At 38.8% G+C, this 27,754-nt stretch overlaps 1 protein-coding gene across 6 annotated transcripts in view; it reads right to left on the minus strand.

Annotated features, from left to right (window-relative positions):
* Positions 1–11,443: 11,443 nt before the first annotated feature.
* LOC109936980 (shugoshin 1) overlaps positions 11,444–27,754 on the minus strand; it is a 34,780-nt gene continuing 18,469 nt past the window's right edge. For 5 of the 6 annotated variants that reach the window (XM_048612792.1, XM_048612772.1, XM_048612785.1 and 2 more), the window contains 8 exons: positions 26,805–26,975; positions 26,529–26,719; positions 24,133–24,239; positions 20,238–20,374; positions 16,342–17,262; positions 13,644–13,859; positions 12,736–12,922; positions 11,509–11,949 (listed from right to left, as the gene is read on the minus strand). In XM_048612792.1, coding sequence (XP_048468749.1) covers positions 11,799–11,949; positions 12,736–12,922; positions 13,644–13,859; positions 16,342–17,262; positions 20,238–20,374; positions 24,133–24,239; positions 26,529–26,719; positions 26,805–26,952 — 2,058 coding nt within the window. In that variant the 5' untranslated portion in view covers positions 26,953–26,975 and the 3' untranslated portion in view covers positions 11,509–11,798. Of the gene's footprint in view, positions 11,950–12,735; positions 12,923–13,643; positions 13,860–16,341; positions 17,263–20,237; positions 20,375–24,132; positions 24,240–26,528; positions 26,720–26,804; positions 26,976–27,754 lie in introns of all 6 variants that reach the window. The other variant, XM_048612767.1, reaches the window with a different exon arrangement.

A 27,754-nucleotide genomic window follows, 5' to 3' on the forward strand; every position in this document is an offset into this window, starting at 1 on the left:
GCTGCTTGGCCTGCTGTGTTCATCCAGCTCTACACCTTGTTATCTCATCTCATTGAGTCTTATTTTCTTAAATATTGCACTATAACATTAACTACTGATATAACTGTAGTTAAAATACTGTGATCTAATTGTATCTACATCTAACCTTACTTGTTAAAGGCATCTATTCAATTTCAGACCATTTCCATAAACCCCTTCATTCCTTTCCAGGTTTGGTTTGCAAAATTCAAGTTAGAAATGTAAAATCCAAACTTAAAGTGCTGTCAACAGCATTTGTTTTACAAATTAGAGTTCCTGATTATTATAAGATGTAGCAAAAGGTATGCCCTGTTTCATTTTACTGTGCTATATGTTATGAAGGGGTTTTCTACCTTTTTAAAATCCAAAGCCATTTTAATTTGTTCTATAAGTAGAAGAACTACTCTGAAGAAATTGTGCAAGTGTGATTGTCTATCTGTGGTCTAACCCACAATCCATTTTTCTCTTTTCATGGAGCTTTCCATTAACGTGGAATTAATTGTGATCAGCATCTTTAATAAGCTTCAACTGGTGATTCTATTTTTGGATCACCTACAATTGTTATGGTATACTTGGTAAAAATAATTCTCATTTTCTTTTATATATTTTTTATGGGTAGAATTTCTAATAGCACTTTGTAATTGAAATAGTATTTGCATCTATTGTTAAATTATATATTGGATGCACAATTTGGCTAGTGGAATGTTTCATGTTCATTCAAGAGCTGGTGTAAATATTCATAATTTGAATGTAATTCAATCAAAATAAGATTCCAAAGCAAACTAAGACTTAAGATGCTATGATCCAAGCCTGTATAGCTTGTGTTTTCTACCAATATTTTGAATGCCAGCCTTAATTGTTGGAAAATATTGAACATAAATAAGTTAGATCATTTAACATCAATGCTTTTATTTAGTAGCTAAAGCAAAGTAAATTAAGATGTTTGTTTTATTTTTCATAAAATCATCAGAAATAAAGAATTAGAATGTTAAAACTGAGAGACTAACTTAGAGGTTTTCTAAATTTTTCCTTCATTCATTTTGAGGGGAAAGTAGTAGATTTTGTGCAATACTGTAAACTTCACTTTTGTGATTTTTGTAAACTTTTGTATTTGCTGCCTATACAACAAATGTCCTTTGTAAAATTAATATATTGTACCAAGATAAAAATAAATGGTGTAATTTTCAAATCATATACTTGAATACAAGATATTACTGTATTTAGGTTAATTGCTTTGTACTACAGAACCTGAGCATTGCTGAAAAAAGACATGCTATCAAAGCATTTAGACACTCACTTATCAGGACAAATGCAAGAATACCAAATTTCAAAGTGAATAATAATTTATACCGAATGAGAAAAGGGTAATTTGTTGGTAAGTAAACTCTGATTAGTTTACCATTGAGAATACAGCAGAGAATAGCTATCTCCTATGGTTTTATTTAAATTCAGAAAAGGGAAGTTGACACTGGTTGAGGCAATAGCATGAGGAATCCACCAGGGAACAGTCACTCCTTCCCTTATGTTTAATTGGAAAATGTGCAATTCCTGGATTTGGTCTTATTGCAGATGATGACCCTGAGCACGAATATAGCTTCTAGCAAGTGTGTAAATGAACCACATTGCAATGCTTCCTGACTGTCTTAAGTTGTTGTTAATATTAGTGTCACTAAACCTGGAGTTGTCCAGTAAGTGCTGTACAATCGTAAAATTAGATTCCAGTATTGGTTATCTTAATTTGAGTCACCATCTCTCCCCACTCAAACATCCAATTTGACAGGACAGTGCATTTTTTTAAGTTTAATTTTTTATGCTGCCATTATGTAATGTTATCTCAATATTAATTTTCAGCAAACTAGTAAAAAATTATGTCAGCTATCAGAGTTCAGGAGAATATTTCCAAACAGATACTATAAGATGAAACTGATGGCATCTGCTAGAATGGACTGCAGTCAAGATTATTACTCTCAATGCTTACTAAAACAGATTATAGAATATTGAACTGTACAGTACAGGAATGGGCCCTTCTGCCCATGATGCTGTGCCGAACATAATACCAAATTAAACTAATCCCTTCTGCCTGCCCTTGGTCCATATCCCTCTGTTCCTTGCATATTTATGTGCTTATCTCAAAGTCCCTTAAACACCTCTATTGTATCTGCCACTACCATGTCCCCTGGCAGCGCATTCCAGACTCCTGCCACTCTCTGTGCAAAAGAAACTTGCCCCTCACATCTCCTGTAAACTTGCACCCTCTCACCTTAAATGCATGCCCCTAGTTTTAGACATTTCAACTCAGGAGAAAAATACTGACCATCAACCCTATCTCTGCATTTCATAATTTTATAGATTTCTATCCGCAGCTCCAGAGAAAACAACTCGAGTTTTTCTAAGATAACAAGGTGTAGAGCTGGATGAACACAGCAGGCCAGGCAGCATCAGAGGAGCAGAAAAGCTGACGTTTCGGGTCTGGACCCTTCTTCAGAAATGAGGGAGGGGAAGGGGACTCTGGAATAAATAGACTCCCCCCCACCTCACTATTTATTCCAGCATCTGTAGTTCCTACTATCTCTGACCGAGTTTTTCTAGCCTCTCCTTATAGCTCACACTCTCTAATCCAGGCAGCTTCCTGGTAGACCTGTGCTACAAAGCCTACACATTCTTCCAATGTTGTGGTGACCAGAATTGGATGCAATACTCAAAGTGTGGCCTAACCACGGTCTTATAAAGCTGCAACATGACATCTTGACTCGTACTTGTTTCCCTGACCAATAAAGGCAAGCATGCCATATACCTCCTTTACCACCCTATCTATTTGCGTGGCCACTTTTAGGGAGCTATGGACCTGAACCCCAAGATTGCTCTGTACATTAGTGCTGTTCAGGGTCCTGCCATTAACTGTATACTTTTTCTTAACATTTGATCTCCCAAAGTGCAGCACCTCACACTTATCTGGGCTAAACTACAACAGCCATATCTCCGCCCATATCTGCAACTGATCTATATCCCGCTGGATCCTTTGACAACCTTTTACACTATTCACAACCAATCTTTGTATCATCTGCAAACTTAACAACCCATCCATCTACATTTTCATCCAAGTCATTATGTAAGCATTCACTACACAGATTGTCCTTTAGCAGATTCTGAATGCTTGTATAGTTCAGATCCTGCTCATGATTGGAGATCATGCCTGATGCAAGCATTCAGCATTTCATTTTCTATTTCCATCCATTGAAATGCTGCATATCTGAATGTGAGTGACAGAAAACTCAAGATTAGATTCCATGCTGTTCCTTATGTAGCAGTAAACTGTAGCTACCAAATCTTAGAGATTACATGAGTTTACACATAGGAATATTCTTGAGTCACTCATCTGACCCCTTAAAACAATTACAGGTAGTAAACAAAATAACATAGTACTGAGTGAGTGAATCCATAAATGGAAGTAGAAGTGAATTGAAGTAACATTAAATCCGTAATATTGTCATTGGTACTCCTTACCATATCCACATCTCTTCTGCTGGCACACTGTAGCTACTATATATACAATTTCTAGCATGCATTACAGCAACGCATAAAAGCAGCAATATCATGGGAGCATTTATCGAGAAAGAAGCTGCTGTTGAAGTCACAGTGAAACAGGGGATACTGGATGAGCTAAAAATTGATAACAAAGTATTAGAAAATATGCACTTCAAGTTGATAAGTCTCTGGATCAGATGAGATGCACGCACAAAGGCTGATAGAACTGAGGATGGAAATTGTGACATCCTTGATCAAGAAATGGTGTAAGTATTAAAACCAGTAACTATAGGCCAGTTATTTCAGCGTTGCTGGAAGAAAAGCTTTTAGAAATGACAACTGACGATAAAATTAATAATTATTTGGACTAATATAGATTAAGGAAAGCCAACACAGATTTGTTATAGAGAAATGACGTTTAAATGCCACAAACATATGCTATTTTTTTTTTTAAATATTGAATTTACTGGATGAAGATTAGATTGGATTTTAAAATGACCAAGGCAACATTCCAGTGACTTGAAACTACAGCTTCTAAGATGGCTGAATATTTACATCACTACTTGACAAATTCCAAAGCCATTTAGTGGAGCCAAACTGTCTGTCAGAACCCAAAACCAGGGAAGTGGCCTTCATCAGTCATGGCAATGAGTACAGAAGTTGGGAAGTTACATTGCAGTTGTATAGTACATAGATGAGGCCGCACTTGGAGTATTGGGTTCAGTTCTGGTCACCTTGCTATAGGAAGGATGTTATTAATCTGGAAAGACTGCAGAAAATATTTACAAGGATGGTCCTGGGACTGGAGGTTTTGGGTTATAGGGAGAGGCTGAAAAGGTTAGGTCTTTTTCCCCTGGGGTGTTGGAGGCTGAGGGGTGACCTTATAGAGATTTATAAAATCATGAGGGGCATGGATAGGGTGAATAGCCAAGGTCTTTTTCCCAGGGTAGTGAAGTCCAAAACGAGAGGGCATAGGTTTAAGGTGAGAGGGGAAAGATTTAGAAGAGACCTCAAGGGTAACCTTTTCACACAGAGGGTGGTGCATGTATGGAGCAAGCTGCCAGAGGAGGTGGTGTAGGCAGGTACAATTGCGGCATTTAAAAGGCATCTGGATGGGTATTTGAATAAGAAGGGTTTAGAGAGATATGGGCCAAATGTTGGCAAATGGGACTAGATCAGTTTAGGATATCTGGTCAGTGCAGATAAGTTGGACTGAAAAGTCTGTTTCCGTGCTGTATGACTCTAAATCATCCAATAGGAGCCAGCCTTGTTTTGCCCAAGTCATTAACCTTTGGAAACTGTGTCACTTCAATCCTCAATGAACTCTTAATATTTTCCCCTAATCTATCCTCCCACTTTGTAATCTACTTTCGCATGTGTGAACTTGAGACAGTGCACATGAAATTCGGGACATTTCCTTATTTAATTTTGACTGGGTTAAGTGAATGTAAATAGTAAATATAGCCCTCTTCAAGACATTTGACACTTTGCTCTCCTGATTGTCAATTAAATAACTTTAAATTGAGATTTTTAATGAGGTAGAGTTCGATGTGCACTGACTGTCCCCATTTGTGGTAGTACTAAGCCCATTGACAAAACTGTCAAAATCTTACACTGGCTAGAAGATTCAGGTTCAAATCCCACCTGTTCCAGAGGAGTCCTAACATGTCTGAACAAGTTAATCAATCAAAAATCTGAATTTTCATCAACATTTCCAGGCAGTGGGTGGGTGGAGGGGGTTGTAATTCCAAGCTGCCTACCTGTCTTCTGCAGCTATGCTTGTAGCTGGGTGATCTGTAAGAAGGAGCATGTGGAATCCACCAACACCTGTGTCCCATTCAAGGTTGGGATGGAAATGTTCATTGTGAGGGGGTCAAATCAGTCAAAATATCTGTATGAAAAAGACCTAATAAATCCGTTCAGACATGTCCCAGTTGCTGAGCCCTCCCCCCAACCCCTTTAACTTTTTCCATGCAACTGAATCCATCCCCCACTATTTCATTTAAAGCCCAACCTATACAGCTCCCTGCTTCCCCAGTACTAGTGCCAATGTCCCAAGAATTCAAACCAGTTGCTCCCACAATCTTTGAACCACACATTTATTCCTTTAATCTTGTTGACCCTGCGCCAATTTGTTCATGGTTCATTTCCCTGTGTTTTGCCCCATCAACCAGAAACTAAAGGTTCACAGTACCTCTGTCTTGCCTTGCCGTTTAGTGCCATTACAAAGCCAGGCAACTTGTCGTGGTTGTCAGCAGTCAACAGTCAAGGGGGTGGACACGTTGTTGTACGGTACCATGCTGTGCCAATCTCACACTTGCATCATGTGCTAGCAGCATATGCAAAAAACACACTGCGTGTGATTCAACTAGATGACCATGTCTCAAAGTCTATGGGGAGTTGTCCTCACTAAGGTCAAAGGAGATAGCATTCAGTCATTGAGTTGTGGCACAGTAAGTCGAGGGTAGCCTGCAAATCAGACCAAGAAACAGTCCATCAGCTGTTTAGGGTGGGCAAGATCCAGGGGACCATACATCTACTGTCTGGGAAGTGGCCCATGGTCTGTCTTGCAGGTCCAGTGCAACCAGCCCAGGAATATGTTAAGTCAGTCTGGGAGCTACACAGAGATCAAATGAAAATTAGTGAGGGGTTATCAAGGGTCATTGATGAGGTTGGAAAGTTGGGGAATTCACTTGTGGTGATTGGAATCAGCATGTTGGTCACAGGGGAGACAATAACATGAAGGAGGCAATTCAACATGCGTACTCACATATTGCGGGAGGCAATGACATATTGGTATGATCACTTGAGGGCAATCGAGAGACCCAGGTACTCTCCATGACAGATGGTGGGACTTGAATTTAACAAAAATCTGGAATTAAATAAAGGTCAATGATGACCATGAAAACATTGCTGTAAAAACTCAGCTGATTCTTTTAGGGAAAAGAACTTGCTGTACATTGCTGTTCTGGCCTACGTTTGACTCCAGAACCACAATAATGGACTTGACTCTCAGCTGCCCTCTAAAATAGCCTAGCAAGCCATTCAGTTATATCAAATGCTAATAAGTCTCAAGAAAGGAGCGAAATTGGATACACCATTTGGTGTTGACTAAGACACTGGAAACAACAATAGCAGACACAGCCCTGTCAAACCTACAAAGTCTTCCTTATCAACATCCGGGCACTAGTGCCAAAATTGGGAGAGCCATCACACAGATTAGTCAAACAATAGCCTGACATAGTCATGCCACAGAATCATAACCTACTTAGCCCAGATGCTACCACTACCATCACAATCCCTGGATATGTACTGTCCTACCAGCAGGACAGATGCAGCAGAGATGGTGGCTCAGTTGGTTTTCATCCAGAAGGTGTTGCCCTGGGAGACCCTAATATTAACTCTGATTCCCATGAAATCTCACATAATCAGGTCCATTACGGGCAAGGACTCCTCCTGCTAATTACCACTTACCATCCCTCTCTCAGCTGACGAATCAGTTCTCCTCCATGTTGCACAACACTTGGAAGAAGCACTGAGGAAGCTACAACACAGAACTACTTGCATACAAAACAGCACATACAGGGAGTGATAGACAGGTCTAAATGATTTCACAATCAACAGATCAAATCTAAGCTCTAGAGTCCTGCCACATCCAGTCATGAATGGTGGTGGACAATTAAACAAATCACTGGACCAGGAGGCCCCACAAATATCCCCATCCACAATGATGGGGGACACCAGCACATCAGTCCAAAAGATAAGGCTGAAGCATTTTGTAACAAGCTTTAGACAGAAGTGCTGACTGGATGATTCATCTCAGCCTCCATCATTACAAATGCCAGTACTCATCCAATTTGTTTAAATTGGTGTGATTTCAAGAAATGATTCAAGCACTGGACACTGCAAAGACTATGGTCCTTAACAACATTTCACAACAGTCCTGAAAAATTTGTTACATCGCCAACCAAGCAGTTCCAGTATAGCTACAATAATGGCATTTCTCAAACTTTCCTGTTCTGGCCTACATGTGACTCCTGAACCACAGCAACATGCTTGACTCTCGACTGCCCTGTGAAATGGCCTGGAAAATTGCCCAGGTATTTCTGGTCCACAAAAAGTACAACAAATCCAACCTAGCCAATTAGAATGCCATCAGTCTACCCTCAATCATCAGTAAAGTGATGGAAGGAGTCATCAAAAGTGCTATGGAGCGTTCTTATTTGGCATCACATCCACAAACATTTGCTTCGTCCACCGTGGATACTCAGTAGCAGCATTATGCATCATCTACAAGAGAAACTAGAGAAATTCGTCAAGGGTCCTCAGACTGTACCTTCCAAATCCATGACCACTGCAATCTAGGATAAAGGCAACAGATCTATGGGAACACCACCATCTGTGAGTTCTCCTCCATGCCATTCACAATCCTGACTTGGAAATTATATTTCCTTGTGTGTCGCTGTGTCAAAATCCTGGAACTCCTTCTCTAACAGCATTGAGTTGCTCTGCAATACTTGGGTTGCAATGGCAGCTCACAGTGGAAGGTGATGGCCTAATGGTATTATCACTGGACTGTTAATCCAGAGATTCTGGGGACATTGATTCAAATCCTGCCATGGCAGATGGTGGAATTTGAATTCAATAATATATAATTAAGAATCTAATGATGACTGTGAATCAATTGTCAGGAAAAACCCCTTTGGTTCACTAATGCCCCTTTAGGGAAGGAAACTGCCATCCTTACCTGGTCCGGCCTACATGTGATTCCAGACCCACAGCAATGTGGTTGACTCTTAACTGCCCTCTGGGTGATTAGGGATGGGTAATAAATGCTGCCTCACCAGTGACACCCTCATCCCATGAATGAATAAAGAAAAAAATAATCCAGTGATTATCATCTTTTTAGTTTTGCTTTTTAATGCAGCCCATAGCTGCTCATATTCCCTTGGCAGGAGCTCTTTCTACCAAAATGGACCACGACAATTGGATCTTTACCCCACACTCCAATTTCCCTTGGTAGCCCAGATGAGATATCCTGAACCTGGGCACCAGGCAGGTAACAGCTCTCAGGACTCTCGATCCTGGCCACAGAGAAGTATTTATTTCCCTGACGATACTATCCTTGATTACAAATACATTTCTCTTTTCTCCTTCATCTTGAATGGCTCCCTGTACCACAGTGCTGTGATCAGATTGCTTGTCCTCCCTACAGCCCCCACTCTCATCCACACAGGGATCAAGAATTGCAAACTTGTTCAAGAAGCTCAAGGGCTGAGTGTCCTTCAGCACTACCTCCTGGATCCTTGTTCCTACCTCACTCATAGTCAAATTCTCCTGTCCCCAACCACTGACAGAATTCAAGGTAATTAATGTAAGGGTTGTCACAGCCTCCTAAAATACAGCGGCCAGGTAACACTCCCCCACCCTGATGTATTGCAGTGTTTGAAGCTCAGGCTCCAGCTCATCAACTCTGAGCCAGAGTTCCTCAAGCAACCAACACTCGCTACAGATGTGGTCACTGTGATCCACAACGGGGTCCACCAGCTCCCACATCATCCAGTTACAACACATCACCTTGTCCAGCATCTCTATTTTAATTAATTAGTTCTTAATTTTTTAAAATTTTCATACTCGTCTTTTAGTTTGCAGCCTGTAAATATTTCCCCTATTTACCTTCAATATGAAAATAACCAATAATAGTCAAATTAGTAGTTATCATGAGCCAACAAACTTGTGGTTTACTTGTGATGTCATTCTTTGTGCTAGGCCCCGGATCCCAGGCTTCAATTTATCAAGTTAGAAAAACCTTACAAACGATAAGCCAAAAAGCACTTCTTCCTCTCTGCACCAACTTCCCATGATGTCTCCAAATTTCCTGAACTATGTACTCATTCAGGCTGTGATCTCTCCTTCCTGACCATGCAAAGCTTAGTGATCATGTGGCTTCCACAAGCAGCGTTTCCACGCCCCCAGCCCACCCCACCACCTAAACAGAGCCAACTCACACTAGTTAAGCTTCAATAGTAATTAACACCTTTTAAGGAGCTATTTCAGTCCCCATACTGACCAAACCTTCTGGCTTCCAGCTGAGACTTTATTGATTCATATTTTGGGCTGCTAATGGCACTGTGGAAATGTCCCTACCCCTGGACCATGAGGCATTGGTTCAAGTCCCCACCTGCTCCAAAATAGAAAAAAATTATGGCCCTACTCAGGCTTTAGGCGATAGATTGATCACTATCCATTAGTCAGCTAACTTATCCTTTTCACTAGGAGCTTGCTTGTATCTATTTTGGGAGCCATCTAATGGCACAGTTGTAATGCCCCTACTCCTGGAACAGGAGGCCTGGGTTCAAGTCTGTGCTCCAGAGGTGTGAACAGGGCGATTAGAAAACTAGGCTAATGACAGAAAAAAAATAATAAAAATTCACTAGGAGCTCCTGTGGCACAATCATGGTATCTACCTCTAGGCCAGGCAGCCTGGGTTCAAGTCCCACCTGTACCAGAAATGTATAACAACATCTGGTCACATTAATTAGAAATATCTTAACGTTGTCACTCAACTAGGGCCAGGAATGCCCAGCTGCAGGGACTCAAAAGATAGGATGTCAATTATTTTTACAATTCATGCAGTATTGCCATTAGATCCATAGTGCCACAGACAGAGGAAGGGCTCAGGTTTGAGGCTACAACTGCAACTCCAGGCTTTGAGTGAAACATGTAAACTCATTTTTTACAAAAGATGTTGGTAATGTAACATGAATGGGAGAGGTCTGATATGGATCAACGACATCAAATGGGAAAAAATAAGCTGCTTTTATCTGATTGCCACCTTCCCAATGCAGTTAGAGTAATAGAGTAATACAGCATGGAAACAGGCCCTTCGGCACAAACTGGTCCACGGTGACCATTCAGCTCGTTCTCATTGCCCTTGTGGTCCATATCCCTCTAAACCTTTCCCATCCATGTACCAATCCAAATGTTTAAATATTGCCATTTTACCTGCCTCAACCACTCTCTCTGGCAGCCCATTTCATGTAAGCATCACTCTCTGTGTGAAAAAGTTGCCCCTCAGGTCCTTTTCAAAACATTCCCCTCTCACCTTAAACCTCTCCCTATAACAAAGGCCATTAGTCCTAGCAACATCCTTGTAAATGTTTGCACACTTGCCAATTTAACTATGTCTTTCCTATAACAGGGTGAGCAAAAGTGCACAACACCCCAAGTGCAGCCTCACCAACTTATACAACTAACATAACATCCTAAAGCCTATACTCAATGCCTCGACTAATGAAGGCAAGCATGGCAAATGCCTTCTTCACCACCCTATCTACCGGTGATGCCGCTTTCAACAAACTGCTTACTCGTACTCCTGGGTCCCTCTGTTCCACAATACCCCTCAGGACCTTACCATGTACTGGATAAGTCCTACCTTGGTTTGACTTTCCAAAGTGCAACACCTCACACTTATCTGTATTTAATTGCATTTGCCAATGCTCAGCCCACTTCCCCATCCGATCAAGATCCCTCTAATTTTTGATAACCTTCCTCTCTATCAATGATACCTCCTAATTTTGTGTCATCTGCAAATTTACTAAGCATGCCTTGTACATTCACATCCAGATCATTTATGTCAATAACAAATAACAAAGGTCCCAGCACCAACCCGTGACACACAACTAGTCATAGGCCTCCAGTCCGAGAAACAAACTTCAACCATCACCCTCCGCTTCCTACCATCGAGCCAGTTTTGAATCCAATTAGCTAGCTCTCCCTGGAGAGTTGTTAGAAACAAGATGCATGAGTCGATTTGTGGTTGATGTTATTTCAATGGACTGTCAGCTATAAAGTGTTGAAAGAAAACAAAGACAAAGGTAATAAGTCAGAACAAAACTCAATTTTAAATATGATGATTTATTCAGATGCTTCATACTGTATTTAATGATGTTTAAGGCCATTCTAAATACTACAAATGCAGCCTCAGTAGGTGATGTACTCATGTAGACATCACATAATACAATGTTATTTGACATGAATTAGCATGGAGGACAGAAATTTGACAATATGCAAGAATGACTAACACCAATTAAATAAATTTGTAGATCGTATTTATTAAGCTTTTCTTGAGCATCTAACTACATGTAAAAACTCTTCCTATGAAACAGGTTTGAAATTAAAACAAAATCATACAATAAATGATTAAACTTCAAAGTATCATGATCTCAATACAGTTAATATTTAGTAAAAAAAAATTATTGGCAGCCGACAAATGCCTCATTGTATCTATTAAGTGGAAATGGCTTTTTCCCAGATTTGCGGATACGTGCATTGTTCTTTTGTTGTTTGAATATTGGTGAATTCAAAAATTGTGTGTCAGTATACCGGTCTCCTCTCCGTAGTTTCCTGTTGATTAGAACAAATCTTTTATTAGCATTTAAATGTGTGCCAATTTACTTTCTTTTTCAATACTAAATTCCTTCTTTATAAAAATTTTTTTGTAGTAGCTATAAGAACAATTCTTCACTTGTTACTTGGCTTTGAAACGAGACCAGATATAACAATGTAGTGACAGCATATGAGTATGCATACAATACCAGGACAAACATGAATGAGTGCAGCAATCTTCTAACATCTGATGTAGAAAGCAAGGGTCTTTTAAAATTGGGATTAAGGGAATGAATTAAAGCAAAACAGGAAGTTAAATAACTGAAGGCATCCCTAGATAATGCTTAGAATATTTATCACTACTATGTTTCAAGAAATTCAAAGAAGGTTTATCAAATAAATTTGGCATCAAGCAACATGAGGAAATAAAGTACAGATAATTAAAAGGCTTGACAAAGAGGTGGACTTTAATGAGTGTCTTAAAAAGAGGAAAAGGTGCCATATCTTGGGTCTTCAAGACATCCAACTGATCAACTGGTGCCCAAAATTACAAAACCTAAGAATCAGATTAACCTTACATAGTACTGAATCCTCACACAAAGCCTCTTGAATTTTACTGTTGCAGCATTGACAGAAGACAAAATGTGTTAAGTGCTAGGAAAGGAAGAATGTAAACATGTATGAGGGAAAAGGATGGTAAAATGTGAAATGAAGTAGATAATTCCAAATTGAAAGCTTAAGCACAGATAAAATGATTTCCTAATGCTGTAGTCTCTATAATTTATATGAACAAGTTCAACTCACGCTATGAGACTGGGTTCCTTGTAATTTACAGCCATGGTGCATCTGCGTTTACTAACAACTCCTGGTGAAATCTTATTCATTCCTTCTAACAAAGCAGGACAGGACATCTTCTTTTCCTTCTTTTCAGAAGGTAGTTTTGAAAAATTGGTGACATCACACAGACTGAAGCGAGGTGTAAAGCTTTTTCCTGTTTCAATAAATAGGAAAAATTAAATGATGTGCATAAGATACAAATCTTTTCTTACAAAAGATAAAACAGTTTTTGTATAGAACTGCAGATCAAATGGTTGATATGCTACCTGACTTCGCACATCTTTCTAATGGATATTTATAAAATTCAGCTCAACATCATACAAAGTAAGCTGGTCTTAGAATATTACTAACAATATTTTCTATTCTGTTCTAACTTTAAATTTATATTTACTAGACTATATTTGCAGGAGAAACTTAATGGACTTAAAATAATTTAACACTCCAACGTGATCTGCTGAATTTTTTAAATACATTCACTTGTTAGAGAAGTTCTACTATATGATAAAAAATTACATTACAGAACAAACACTTCCATAAACAATATACATCAGAAATGTAAAAGTCTGAGGTTAGAAGAAAAAACTGCAAATACTGCATTTAACAGAAAATGCCAGAAATGGCAGCATTTGAAAGGAGAGATCAGTAACTACCAAAAGGAACTATATTGGAAATGTTAAAATATATGGATACTGATGGACATGTTCAGCTCAAGGAATTGGTTGCTATGTGGACAAATTCAGAAGTTCAGTAACAAGTGATCTTAATGATAAATGAAACTATATTAACTACACCCGAAATAAATCTAAAGTGACTCTTAGTGGCATAACTTATTTTTGTTAGACCTAATATGATGCAGCTTCTGAAAATATCCATACTTGCTGTTTTAAACTTTTCTTTGTTCTTCATTGTTGCATTCTTTATTGCATTTTCTTCTTGCTGGAGGAGCACACATTTCTTCAGTACTGGTTTGAGATATTCAACTGTGCTGCTTTCTTCAGAATTTTGAAAATTATCTACGTTTTTATGTTTGATAGAAGAAATGTTTTCTGGTTCATTATCTGATTCGATTTGTAACTGGCAATCCTCTGCAGCTGTTTGAGAATGTTCACATGAATTGATTTTATTTAATGAGCAAATAAGATTTATTAACACATTAAGCACAAGAAACTAAAAATATCTTCAGAGATTTGTTTCCTCTCCACCTATCCTCTCCTCTATCCCTCTTCTATCCGCCTCCCACTCTCTCCCTATTTATTTCAGAACCCCCTTCCCCTCCCCCTTTTCTGATGAAGGGTCTAGGCCCGAAACGTCAGCCTCTCTGCTCCTATGATGCTGCTTGGCCTGCTGTGTTCATCCAGCCCTGCACCTTGTTGTCACTAAAAATATCTTCTTGGGTTTTTAATTTAAAAGAGCCAAAAACTTGACATTCAGCATGCCAACAAAACCACTCATTTTCCTTCATTATTGAAAATAAAACTTAATAATCAAACATTTGACTTTGACCAAAAAGTTAAATTGAAACCCTGAGAAATGAGCCACCTTTAAATATGCACTAATTTGCCAGAATCAAAGCATTCATGATTTTGTTTGTAGAATGTCACCAGGAGAATACAGTGACAGAGGTTATGCTACTGAACTAGTAACAAAAAAGCCTGGACTAATAATCCAGAGAATCTACATAATTGTCATGATTCAGGAGGACTTCAGGCACATCATGCCTGCATAGTTCTGAAAGGATGAATGTGACTTATTGCCATTCTCCTGCATTTTCCCCTTAACCTTGTAAATTATTTGTATTTAAATAGTTATCCAAGGCCATCTTGAATTCTTCAATTGAAGCTGTCTACACCATACTTCCAGGCAGTGCATTCCAAATTCTAACTACTCACATTTGTATCTTTTACGAATTACCTTGTGTCTGTGTCCTCTTGTTCTCAGGACTTTAAGTGAGAGGGCACAGTTTCTCCAGAGCTCCCTCATGATGTTGAAAGCTTCTATCAGACATTCTCTTAGCCTTTTCCTCTTCAATAAGAACAGTCCCAACTTCTCCAAACTAACTTCATACTGAAGCCTCTCCTCCCTGGAACTATTTGTGTAAACCTCTTTGCATTCTCTCCGATGCATTCACATTCCTCCTAAAAATACGGCATGCAGAACCATACACTTCAGCTGAGGTCTAACTAATGTCTTCTATAACTTCTTCATAACCTTCTTGCTCCCAAACTCTGTTCCCCCATTAAGAATGCCTAGGATGCTGTTTGATTTATTCATTTCTCACTCTACCTGCCATGTCACTTTGAGTGACCTATGCACATATACAACCAGGTCTTCGCTTCTACAAAACCTTCAGGACAGAGTCCATGACTTTTTATTCTGTAACTCAATGCTCTATCAAAATGTATTCACCTGACATTTTTCTGCAATGTACATCATCTGCCACCCTTCTGCCCACTCCACCAACTTGTCAATGTCCTTTTGTAGTTTTACATTATCATTTTTAGCTTCGAAAATTTCGCCTAAATACAATCATTAACATTTTAGGAAGAACAAGGGCTTGAAATTGATTCCTGGGGAACTCCACCAAAAAAAAAACTTCCTCCATCTTTAAAAATATCCATTATACTTTGCTTCCTATCACTCAACCAATTCTGTATTCATGTTACCACTATCCTTTTTATTCCATAAGCTACAACTTTCCTCATAGGTCTGTTGTGTAGCACTGTAATTGACTGCCATTTGGAAGTCAACAGTATTATCCTCAAACTCCGTTGCATTTTCAGAAAAACATTAGTAAGTTGGCTAAACACTATTTTCCCTAATTAGGCTCTTCCTAATTAACAAGATGACTCAATTCATAAGGGTAACAGAACAGAGTATGGAATACAATGTTACAGCCTGTCTTTTGGACCAGTCAGGTACTGATGTAGAAAATTCTCCTGAACACAATCTAGAAAGGTTTATCCCTCATGTTCTTTACAAATCAGCAGTGGTAACCTCACACAGAGGGAGGGACTTGATGTCTAAGTGTTAGACTGGGAAACTAAGGAGAATCAGAGTAAACTCCTGAGATCAGAGATGTACATTGCTTTGGTTCTAGAAGAATTGAATGGATGGAATCATAGAACAGTATGATTCTACGAAAAATGCTTTGGCTCCAGAAGGATTGAATGGATGCTCAATAAACTATAATGCAACTATGAGTTCTTGGTTGAAGCTGAAAGAATAGAGTTCTGTTCAAAGTTTTTAAATGTGCTTACTTACAAGTTATGGGATTAATGGTGCATTTAAAACAAAATCAGTAAAAGTTTAAAATGTAAAATCTTATTGCATGGCCTTCTCGTTTATGAAATCACGCCCCATCTAATTTCTGTTTTAACATTCATGCCTTTTGTAGAACAGCTATTCCTTACTGTCAATGCAAAGCGTCATTGAGCTCCACCCCTTTTCCATATACTTTGCACCCAGGAAATTAACATTTCGCAGAGAGAAAGAAGAAAAATTGAATCTTAGCTTGCAATTCTCTAAATTATAATGATTAGTCGATAGATACAGAATAGATGTACATATACTTACTATACTCTGATGTTTTCAACAAGTTAGATTGTGCTGTTTCATTTTGTGTGATTTCTGCACCATGTTCTTTTTTGAGAGCTGTCTCTTTTCGGAGAATTACTGTTCTTTTGCTTGGCCTCATTGTTAGGGCTGTTGGTGTTTCACTTTTAGCTTTACACACACTAGATGATTTCTTAAGTCTTTTATCAGCAGGAGGTAGATAAAGACTATCATCCAAATCATCATCCGAATTACTCTCTGAACCAATGCTGCTTTTGGTGGTGTTTATGTTCTCACATGCACTTGGTTCAGGTTTTCTACGAAAAGGTGTAAGATGAATACCTTCTTCATAATCAAAATTATATGTATCACTGCAGTCAAGAACCATTTTTCTTTCTTTGGCAGCACTTCCTTTGCTTTGACTTCGATCTCTACTTTTTGATCTGGCTCTAGTTCTTGCAGGTTCCAGATGTTTATTTAAAGACATACTTTTATTTCTTTCCATTATCTTTCTTCTTCCCCTTTGCTCCAGTTCCTGTTCTGTTTCTGAAATCCTCCCTGGATTTTCTGAATTTACAACTTCAGTGTTCCTCACACTGCTTGTAAACTTGCTTTCAAGTTTTTCAGAATCCCAGTTGTCCGACATTTGCACCTGATTTCGTTCAGTGCTTCCTGTTTCAGTTCCTTGACTAGAATCGAGAGAATTTGGCACATCTTCAAAAGCTTTGAATTTTCTATCAAACTTGTGTTCTTCACTTGAAGGTACCTCTGCACAGTTTTCAAAAGTGGTGAATAAATTGAAGGCACTAATTTGAGCATGGAAAGAGGAGCTTCTCCTTCCAGATCGTCGCCTAATGGAAACCCCCGCTGGCAAAGTATCCATTCTCTCAAAAGATGCATCATCCAATGGAGGTACTAAATGGGTGGAGTCTTGACTTCTCCCTTTGAAAACAGAATGCAAATAAACTTCAATGGCTATCAACTTTTTACACCAAAAGGTTTTAAAGACAGATCAATGCCCAATTTAAAATTATAAATGTAAAAGCAAATGATCAGTAAAGTTGTTGGAAAAAGCTCATTCCAGTTAGCCTAACAACTGTCATGTTACGGTCTATTAGAAGACTCTTTGGTCCTTTGGACCCATTGGTCCTTTAGAGGATGAGAAGGCCAATTTAATAACTGGGAATGAGGAAATAGCCGAGACATTAAACAATTATTTCGTGTCAGTCTTCACAGTGGAAGACACAAATAACATGCCGAAAACTAATGGCAAGAAGGTTATAGCAGGTGAGGACCTAGAAACTATCATTATCACTAAGGAGGCAGTGCTGGGCAAGCTAATGGGGCTAAAGGTAGACAAGTCTCCTGGCCCTGATGAAATGCATCCCAGCGTACTAAAAGAGGTGATGGGGGAAGTAGCAAATGCACTAGTAATTATTTACCAAAATTCACTGGACTCTGGGGTGGTTCCCGCAGATTGGAAAACATCCAATGTGACACCACTGTTTAAAAAAGGAAGTAGACAAAAAGCAGGTAACTATAGGCCAGTTAGCTTAACTTCGGTAGTGGGGAAAATGCTTGAATCTATCATTAAAGAAGAAATAGCAAGACATCTGGATATAAATTGTCCCATTGGGAACACCCAGCATGGGTTCATGAAGGGTAGGTCATGTTTACCTAATTTGGTGGAATTCTTTGAGGACATTACTTGCATGGTGGACAGTGGGGAACCCGTGGATGTGGTGTATCTGGATTTCCAGAAAGCATTTGACGAGGTGCCACACCAAAGGCTGCTACATAAGATAAAGTTGCACGGGATTACAGGTAATGTATTGGCATGGATAGAGGATTGGTTGACCAGTAGAAAGCAAAGAGTAGGGGTAAATAGGTGTTTTTCTAGTTGGCGGTCAGTGGTGTGCCTCAGGGATCAGTGTTGGGGACTCAATTGTTTACAATTTACATAGATGACTTCGAGTTAGGGACTAAATGTGGTGTGTCAAAATTTGTAGATGACACTAAAGTGAGTGGTAGAGCAAAGTGTGCAGAAGACACTGAAAGTCTGCAGAGGGATATAGATAGTCTAAGTGAGTGGGCAAAGGTCTGGCAGATGGAGTACAATGTTGATAAGTGTGAGGTCACCCATTTTGGTAGGAGTAACAGCAAAATGGACTATGTTTTAAATGGTAAAAAATTGCAGCACGCTGCTGTGCAAAGGGACTTGGGTATCCTTGTGCATGAATCGCTGAAGGTGGGATTGCAGGTGCAGCAGGTAATTAAAAAGGCAAATGGAATTTTGTCTGCCATTGCTCGAGGGATGGAGGTTAAAAACAGGGAGGCTATGCTGCAGCTGTATAGGGTCCTGGTGAGGCCACAGCTGGAGTACTGTGTGCAGTTTTGGTCTCCTTACTTGAGAAGAGATATAGTAGCACTGGAGGGGGTGCAGAGGAGATTCACTCGGTTGATTCCAGAGTTGAGAGGATTGGATTATGAGGAGAGACTGAGTAGACTGGGATTATACTCATTGGAATTCAGAAGAATGAGGGGAGATCTTAGAGAAACATATAAGATTATGAAGGGAATAGGTAAAGTGGAGGCAGGGAGGTTGTTTCCGCTAGCAGGTGAAACTAGGACTAGAGGGCATAGCCTCAAAATAAAGGGAAGCAGATGTAGGACTGAGGTCAGGAAGAACTTCTTCACCCAAAGGGTTGTGAATCTGTGGAATTCCCTGCCCAGTGAAGTGGTTGAAGCTACCTCACTGAATGTTTTTAAGGCAAGGCTAGATAAATTTTTGAAAGGTAAAGGAATTAAGGGTTATGGTGAGCGGGCAGGTAAGTGGAACTGAGTCTCAAAGATCAGCCATGATCTTATTAAATGGCAGGGCAGGCTCGACGGGCCAGATGGCCTACTCCTGCTCCTAGTTCTTATGTTCTTATTATACAGGATGTAATAGCTGAGCACATAGAACGAAATAGTCAAGCAGAGTGAGCATGGTTTCAAGAAAAGGAAATCATGCCTGACAAACTTATTTGGAGGCGGCAACATGCAAGATAGATAAAAGGGGAACTAGAATATGTAATATATTTTGAATTCCAAAGGATGTTCGATAAAGGTACTGCACACAGGCTATTTATTAAAGGTAACGGCCCATGGTGTTGGGTTAGTATGTTAGCACGGACACAGGATTGACTAAGAAAAGACAGTTCAGATAAAGGGAGCATTTTCAGGAATGGCAACCTGTACCTGGTGAAGTGCCACAGGGATTAGCCTGGGGCGGTCATAACATTCTATATAATATGTTAAGATGGAAAAGGTAAGTGAATGTAGTATAGTCATGTTCGCAAATGACAAAAATGGGTGGGAAGACAAATAGCGAGGATGACACAGACTACATTTACATTAGTTGTAATGGAAAAAGAAATCAATTCACAATGTTTCAATTAAAGGCATAATTTTCAAGAATGCAACTACAAAGCTAAAAGGAAATCCTCTGACCTTAAACTGCTAATTTTCTACTAACTCCCTTTGAAACTTCCCCTCAAAACAATATTACATTTTTCATTAACAAGATGGAATAATTTTCTTGGAAAGAAATTTTTAAATTGTCTGCTTTTCAGAGGGTGGAGTTGAGTATGTGGTTCAAAATCAGAAATTGCTGGAAAAACTGTGCTGGTCTGGGAGCATCTGTGGAGAGAGAGCAGAGTCAACGTTTTGGATCCAGTGACCCTTCTTCATAACTGGACCCGAAAGATTAACCCTGCTTTCTCTTCACAGATGCTGCCAGATCTGCTTAGTTTATACAGTAATTGCTGATTTTGTTTTTGAATTCCAGCATCTGCAGTTCTTTAGTTATTTGTTGGGTATATGGTTGGTTGAAAGCACTTGTTTCTTAAAACCAAAATTTAAATGCATGATCTTACCTCTGGATATGCTTTTTAATGCAGACAGTGTCTCCACCGTATTGGTTAAGAGTGCTCTACTTGCTTCAGTGGTGAACTCAGTACTTTCAGGAGAATGAATTCTGAAGTTTTCCAAGGAAACTCGCCTCTCAGCATCCCTAACAAAGCCAATTTTGTTTAATATAGATGTTACAAAGAGAAACTACACTTCATTGAGTAAATAATATAATTTTGCAAGTATTTTTAAATTTAGCAAGATAATTGTAGCAAATAAACTGCAGAAATCAAAGATGATTTACAAGATTTGAATCACACTTCTGCTGTTATCCTTTCATACAAATTACCTTATGTAGAATAGAGAGCTGGTTTGCTCAATTGATTGGATGGCGAGTTTGCAATAGTGATGCCATCATTGCTTTCAATTCCTGCAACGGCTGAAGTTATCATTAAGGAGTCTCCTTCTCAATCTTGCCGCTCGCCTGATGCATGGCCACCCTAACAACTGCCAATCATCTCTCTCTAATGAGAATGCACCCTATGGTCTGGTAATTAGCAATTTTTACCTTTCAGTATTGTATAGAACCTCTCAAGTGCTTGCCCAATCTTATTTGGTCCTTGTTTCTTTGTTTATTCAACATATTTTCCTATATTGCAAAAGTGAATACTCTTGAGAAGTATGTCAAAATCATGAAAAGTTCTATACAAATGCAAATAAGTTTATTTCATTTTTCTATAGAAGACTCCATCAATATTTCACACTTTATATGCTTGATAGATCTGTCTATGCATTACATTTTTGCTTGAAGGTTGTGGTCACAAGTCTAATTTCTCAGTTTATCTTCACTGGTTTGTTTTTCACTGTACAAAAAGTCTTGAAACTTGTACATTATTTTTATCCTTTGCTTTGGCTCATTATCAAAATAAAATCTAGGGAAAATGATGACAAACAAGTGCTCAAACTTTTACTAGCTAGCTTAAACATCTTGATTTAATACATTCTGAAACATACTTTAAATACAGTAAAAGCTGTGAATAATTGACACATAGGGATGCTGCAGTTATCTTTTAAAAACAGGTGTCCTCGGACATTTTGCTGCTCTTACACTGCTTACCCGGGTAGGGATCTTGTTGGACAAAACCCAGAAAAACAGATTGGTCTTCTCCACGTTACAGATATTTCTTCAAATTATACAACAACCAGAGATAGTTCCAGCTGCCAAGATTGGCATAATTGCTGGCATTCTCACTTGACAAGAGTTGGCTAGAAATGAAGTGGCAGTTGCACAATTACTCCAAGCCTTTATCAAAAGTCTTAATGTGGCAATACCTAGGGACTAGGCATAAAGAAGACTATTTCCTATAGGAATGGACTGGAGCCAAGGATGGATTGTGGTCTAGGTTGTGGATGCTGTAACTACTCCTATAAATAATAGAGTTTGACATATACAGGTCAGATTTATAACAAGATTAGCAGCATAAGAGCAGACCGTTCAATTTGCCAAGCTTGCTTCATTAGCAACAATTGTGGGTGACCATACACTTCAATACCTTTTCACCACACCATCTCCATATCCCTTTATATTACTGGTATTTAGAAATTAGTCACAATATACTAAATGACTAAATTTCTTTAGCCCTCTATAGTAGAGAATTCCAAAGATTGACAACTGTTTAAAACACAATCTTGGTCTTAAGTGGCTTTCCCCATATTTCCCAACCATGGAAGACAATAAGCATTTTGTAGGTTTCAAATAAATCACCTCTCAACTCTGCAAAACCTTTGAGAACAGGCCCAGTTTCCCCTCTTCACAGGACAGTTCTATCATGGTGTCCCATCTATCTTATTAAGAACTCACATCCTCCACCATAGTGTCAGTAGTAACGCTACATGATCTCTTTTGCAATACTAGTCGACACAGATATCACAAAAGATGACCAAAATTTAAGTTAATTACTTGAATGAGGCAAGAGATTTCTTTAATGCTTCAAATACTTCAAAAGAAAGAAATAGCAAAAAGATCTTTTTCTCCACTAAGTTCACAAAAACTGCACTAACAACCATCAGCTAGTGTCTCTTAGTGACTTTACAACAGAAATCAATTTTCATGTTGTTCTTGGAACACTCAAACTGTAACATGAATTTTGCAATTAAACTTTCCTTCATATAATCTTATTATGTTAAAGGAACATTACAATATGCGTTTCTCAGGAAGATGGTGTATCCACCAATTTTTGAGACTATTACTTGGGAATCATTATACATCACCTTTCAAACTAGTTACCTTTGATATAATCTGAAGTAAGGAAAGTATTATCTCTTAAAATACTTCTAAATTCAAACATCATTTTGGGCATGCATCTCAAAAATGTTTGACATATTCACGGCACAATGCAAAAAAATTTTAAAAATCCTAAACTTTAGTCATCTGTGGACAGCGAAACAATTTATACTTCTAAGCCTTCATTTTCACAGATGCTACAGAATGCTATTTCCAACACTGCTTTTCATTTAGATTTCCAGTATCCACTGTTTTTTTTAAATCACACCTTATTCATATTCCGTTGTAATAATCAGAATGGAAATGCTATCAAATCGATGACCAGGCACTCCCTAAACAAAATGGGAAATCAATAGCGGTCTGGAATTCATTTTCAATTCTATTGGATCCCGATAATTGGTGCTACATGCTCAGACACAGCTACAACTATTACTATAGTTTTACTGGTCTGAGAGATTGCCAATCCTTTGTGCTACATCTGTACTTTTTTTAGCAGGGTCATAGGAAAACTGTGATTAGACCATAGCCAGATTGTTTGTTTCAATTGCCTTCTAATGAATTATCTTAATTGCAATGAAATTCATTGTTAGAGATCATGTATTGGTGTCCATCTTTAATTAAAACCGGAGTGTAATTAAATCACTAAGAGAATATTGCTTATTATATAGAATTCTCAATTATATCTATCATCCCTATCAATGAATAAAATTGTAATGCCCATTGCTCTGACATTAATATCAGGTTAATTTTAAACACAACTAAAATCTCTCCAAATTGAAAAAATGCTTCTATATAAAACACACTGCAATCCTAAAACCTCTTTAGAAACAAATGAGCTACCTCTACCAATTAGAAGCATAAGGACAGCAGATACAAGGGAATACTCCTACTTCCAAGTCCTCTCCTGACTTGGAACATATTGCACCATTCCCTGACTACTGCCAGGTCAAAATTCTGCAGCTTGCATCCTAGCAGCACTGACAGTGTTCTTACACCAGGCAAACTACAGTGGTTCAAGGCTGCTCACAAGCAAAAGCTGGTCTGTCCTGCCAGCAATGCTCACAGCTCCTGAAAGAATTTTGGAAAATGATGAAGTAGTTCTGTCAACACAAGCAAGAAACCTGAACTGCACAGCAACAGCAGCAATTGGGAACAGCCCAAAAATCCTGCAAACTATCTGCAACCTGAGAAGTCATGACATTTTATTCTAGATTTTTCAGTGGCCAGATGTGGAAATGCAAAGATTGCTACTGCCAATGATGCATTGTAGCAATTACAACTGCCTGTGAATCTGACAGAAATGGCAGATAAAATTCAGTCAATCCAAAATCTAGTCACATTATTCAGATGGAAATGTGATTTTCTGCCAGTCCATTAAAATCAACACTAAACCTCCATATTTGCAATGCAGAGTGACACCAACAGCATGGGCTCAATTCATGCACTAGCTGAGGTTACCATGAAGGCTGCTCCTTCTCAACTTCTCCCCTCACTGGAGGTGTGGTGACCCTGAGATTACACCACGACCAAGCATCTCTCTCTAATGACAGCAGAGCCCTATGGCCCATTAGGACTATGACAACTTTACCTATTCTACTCTAATTCTTTCAAGCCCAGAATTAAAAAAAAATACTCACTGATTGAAGAATTCAACAGGTGAAGAACATGATGGTATGCATTGTGGTAAATCATCCCCAAAGTTGCTTAGATCCTCACCTATAGGATCAGAAATGTGTCTCAAACTCTGCAAACAAAAAAAAAATGCGTTTGAGGTGGAAAAATAACACTCCAAATTTTTACATTTCTCACTGTGAATTATAACTTCCTAATGACTGTCACATTTATAACTGTTCTGATGAACAGTTTTATCTACCTCTACCCAGAACTGGCAGTGTTAACAGCATGATTGCGCAAGAGTACAAAAGTTATGTTTTTAGGGTAACATGTGGATACACATTCTGAAGACCTGGGTTCAAACGCTGCCATGGCATATGGTGGAATTTGAATTCAACAAATGCCTGGAATTAAGAGTCTAATGATGGCCATTAATCTATTGTCAATTGTCAGAAAATTAGATCATATATTGCTAAAATCCAACAGTTCACTTGTAGAAAACCAACTCCACAGGTGCATAGCCTCAGGAAAAGATCAGTTTCCCCTGTTTTATTTGGTAAAGCAAGAGCGGAAATTTCAGTCTGCACATAACTGCTATATCTACTAAGAACCAACTTTTCCAAAAGGTCCTCAATGATTTGATACACAAACTGTACTGTAATTAGGTATATTAAAGTGCCTGCACGCTTCCTGATTCAATTAATGTAAATCTTGCATTTTTAGTAGTGGATTGCAAGAAATTTTAAGTAAAAACAAAGCATTATAAGGAAACAAGTCATAAGTCTGAGTTATTTCTTTGTGAAAACAACTCTCCTTCAACTATGAGTAGCATGTCAGCAATCTTGAGAGATCTGGAACAAGCTTATTCCAATTTTTAAACGTGTCTGTGTGGGTTTCCTCTGGGTGCTCCGGTTTCCTCCCACATTCCAAAGATGTGAAGGTTAGGTGGATTGGCCATGCTAAATTGCCCATAGTGATCAGGGATGTGTAGATTAGGTTGGTTATAGGGGTATGGGTCTGGGTGGGATGCTCCGAGGGTCGGTGTGGCCTTGTTGGGCCAAAGGTCCTGTTTCCACGCTGTAGAAATTCTATGATCTATGATCTGTCTGTCTGTCATTGCGAAAATGCAGGAATCCATTACTAAAGAGGCAGTGGCAGAACATTCCGAAAACATAGGGGAAATGGTGGGTTGTCGTACTATCATATCACTAGCAGTCCAGAGTCTCAGGCTCTGGTGCAGGCTTCAAATTTCACCACAGAAGCGGGTGGAATTTGAATTTAATTTGTAAATCTGGAATATAAAACTAGTCTCAGTAATGGTCACCACGACAATTGCTCTTTAGGCAAAGATATTTGCCGTCCTTAACTAAATGCATGTGACTCCATATCTACAATGAGATCGACTCTTAACTGGCACACTGAGGTGGCTGAACAAGGCATTTCAAAGGCCATTATCAATGGCCAACTAATGCTGGCATTGGTTAAAGCCCACATCATGAAAGAACGAAAAAGTAAAACACCTCAAGCGCTATATACAGTTTTGATCATTTTAATTAAATCAAGGAAATACTTGCATTGGAAGTTCAAAGAAGGTTCATTGCACTGATTCCTGAGATAAGGATCGTGTCTTAAGAATGGTTGAGCACATTGTGTCCGTGCTCACTGAAGTTTAGAAGAATGAGAAAAGTAATCTTATTTAAACCTTTACAATTCTGAGGAAGGTGAGAGTATATAATGAGAAAAAAGGTTTCCATTTGTGGGGGCCATCTAGAACTAGTGGTACAACTTTAAAAATAAAGGGTCTCTGATTCAAGACTAACATGAGGAGAAATTTCTCTGAGGATTATCAGCCTTTTGAATTCTCCCCTACAGCAAGCAGTAGAGGCGGGTTGATTGAATATGTTCAAGATCGAGTTGAGCAGATTTTTGATTGAGAATGAAGTAAAGGATTTTAGGGAGGCAGGCAAAGTGGAGTTCAGCTTACAATCAGATAACCCATGATCTGACTGAATAATAGAGCAGACCAGAGTGCTGAATGCCCTTCATTTGCTCCTCTTTCTTACAATAAAAATACCAAGTGAATCCAAAACATAGTCATCTCAACAATCATGTCTTCAGACCAGTTACCAACTGCACATGAAGTAACCCAGATGTCTTTGGGGCATCCAGGAAAGTCACAGTAAATTTTTCTTGCAGCAAATCAACAACCTATTCAAAAATCAAAAGTCAGCCATATGATGCCATGCCTCAATGGCATTTTTGCCCATGGAAACCCTTTATGCTTATCAACATTTGCATGTGCTATTGAGAAATACTTCACCCAGTGAAATTGAATCAATAAGGTATTTGGCATTAAGGTATTTATTTAAGGCACTTATTGTAAAAATAAAACTCAATAGATTCAGTTTTGCTCATGTACCTCGAATTGCACTGGGGAAGGCTCTTCAAGTTTCCTTTTAAGCATGAGAATATAGAACATCATTGCTTGGCGTTCTCTTTTCAAGGATAGTATGATGTCATATGCTTGTCTCAGTTTCTTCTTTTCTGCTTCCAGGGATAGAGCTAGGTTGTGATTGTTCGCTTGGATATTTTTTATATAAGAGCTCTTACCTGTTGAATTTTAAAAAGGCAAAGGTAGAAATGTTTCCTCAAAACTGAAAATTAAAGCTCAGTAGATATAAATCTGTTTACTTACTCAGTACTTTGGTTTTCATTTTTGAGGTCAAAGTTTGTTTACCCCTGTTATTTTTAGTCTGATTTTGATTCCTTTTCTCTTTCATTCGCTCCTTGATAGCTTCCAGATTTTCCTGGAAAGAGATCTTTTGACATCGCTCAATGGCCATTTTCCTTCTTTATTCTTTAATAGCTGACAACATAAAAAAGTGGTGAAAAAAAGCATGAGCATGTGAAAACATGAAAGAAAATACCACTGCTCATGATATCTTCATTAATCCAGATCCATCTTCCTTGCTGCACTAAACACACAGAAATCCTCAACCTTCAATTCTACAATTTTTAAAATCTTAAATCTAGCTTTGGTTAGTAGGGCAAAGGAATGGGAAATACACAGAAGTCAGACAGAACAGATTTCTGCTTCAAGAGGAGGTAGTGAAAGAACTGGAGACTGAGCCTCTTTCAACCTCATATTTAAACTAGATATTTTTAAATTAACCTATTCAGATGAGTTATCACAACCCTCTGTAGCAGGTGGGGCTTGAACCCAGGCCTCCTGGATCAGGGGTATAGACACTAAAGTAGCCCCAATTCATATTTAACTACTTCAATATAATTGAGTGAATTCATCCTCTTATTTTAGCTTCCTATGATTAGCACGTTTTATTCCTCTTTGCACTTGTATAAACTCTTAAACTCTAATCAGAGGAGTCTCTTCTAATTTAATCAGGCAGTACCTGCAATTTAAAGTTAGTAAGAACTGCCGATGCTGGAGTCTGAGATAACGCTGTGGAGCTGGAGGAACACAGCAGGCCAGGCAGCATCAGAGGAGCAGGAAAGCTGACGTTTCGGGTTGGGATAGTAGGAACTGCAGATGCTGGAGAATCTGAGATAACAAGGTGTAGAGCTGGAGGAACACAGCAGGCCAAGCAGCATCAGAGGAGCAGGAAAGCTGACATTTCAGGTTGAGAC

This window comes from Rhincodon typus, chromosome 2, assembly GCF_021869965.1.
Source record: "Rhincodon typus isolate 14 chromosome 2, sRhiTyp1.1, whole genome shotgun sequence".
Taxonomy (NCBI): Eukaryota; Metazoa; Chordata; class Chondrichthyes; order Orectolobiformes; family Rhincodontidae; genus Rhincodon; species Rhincodon typus.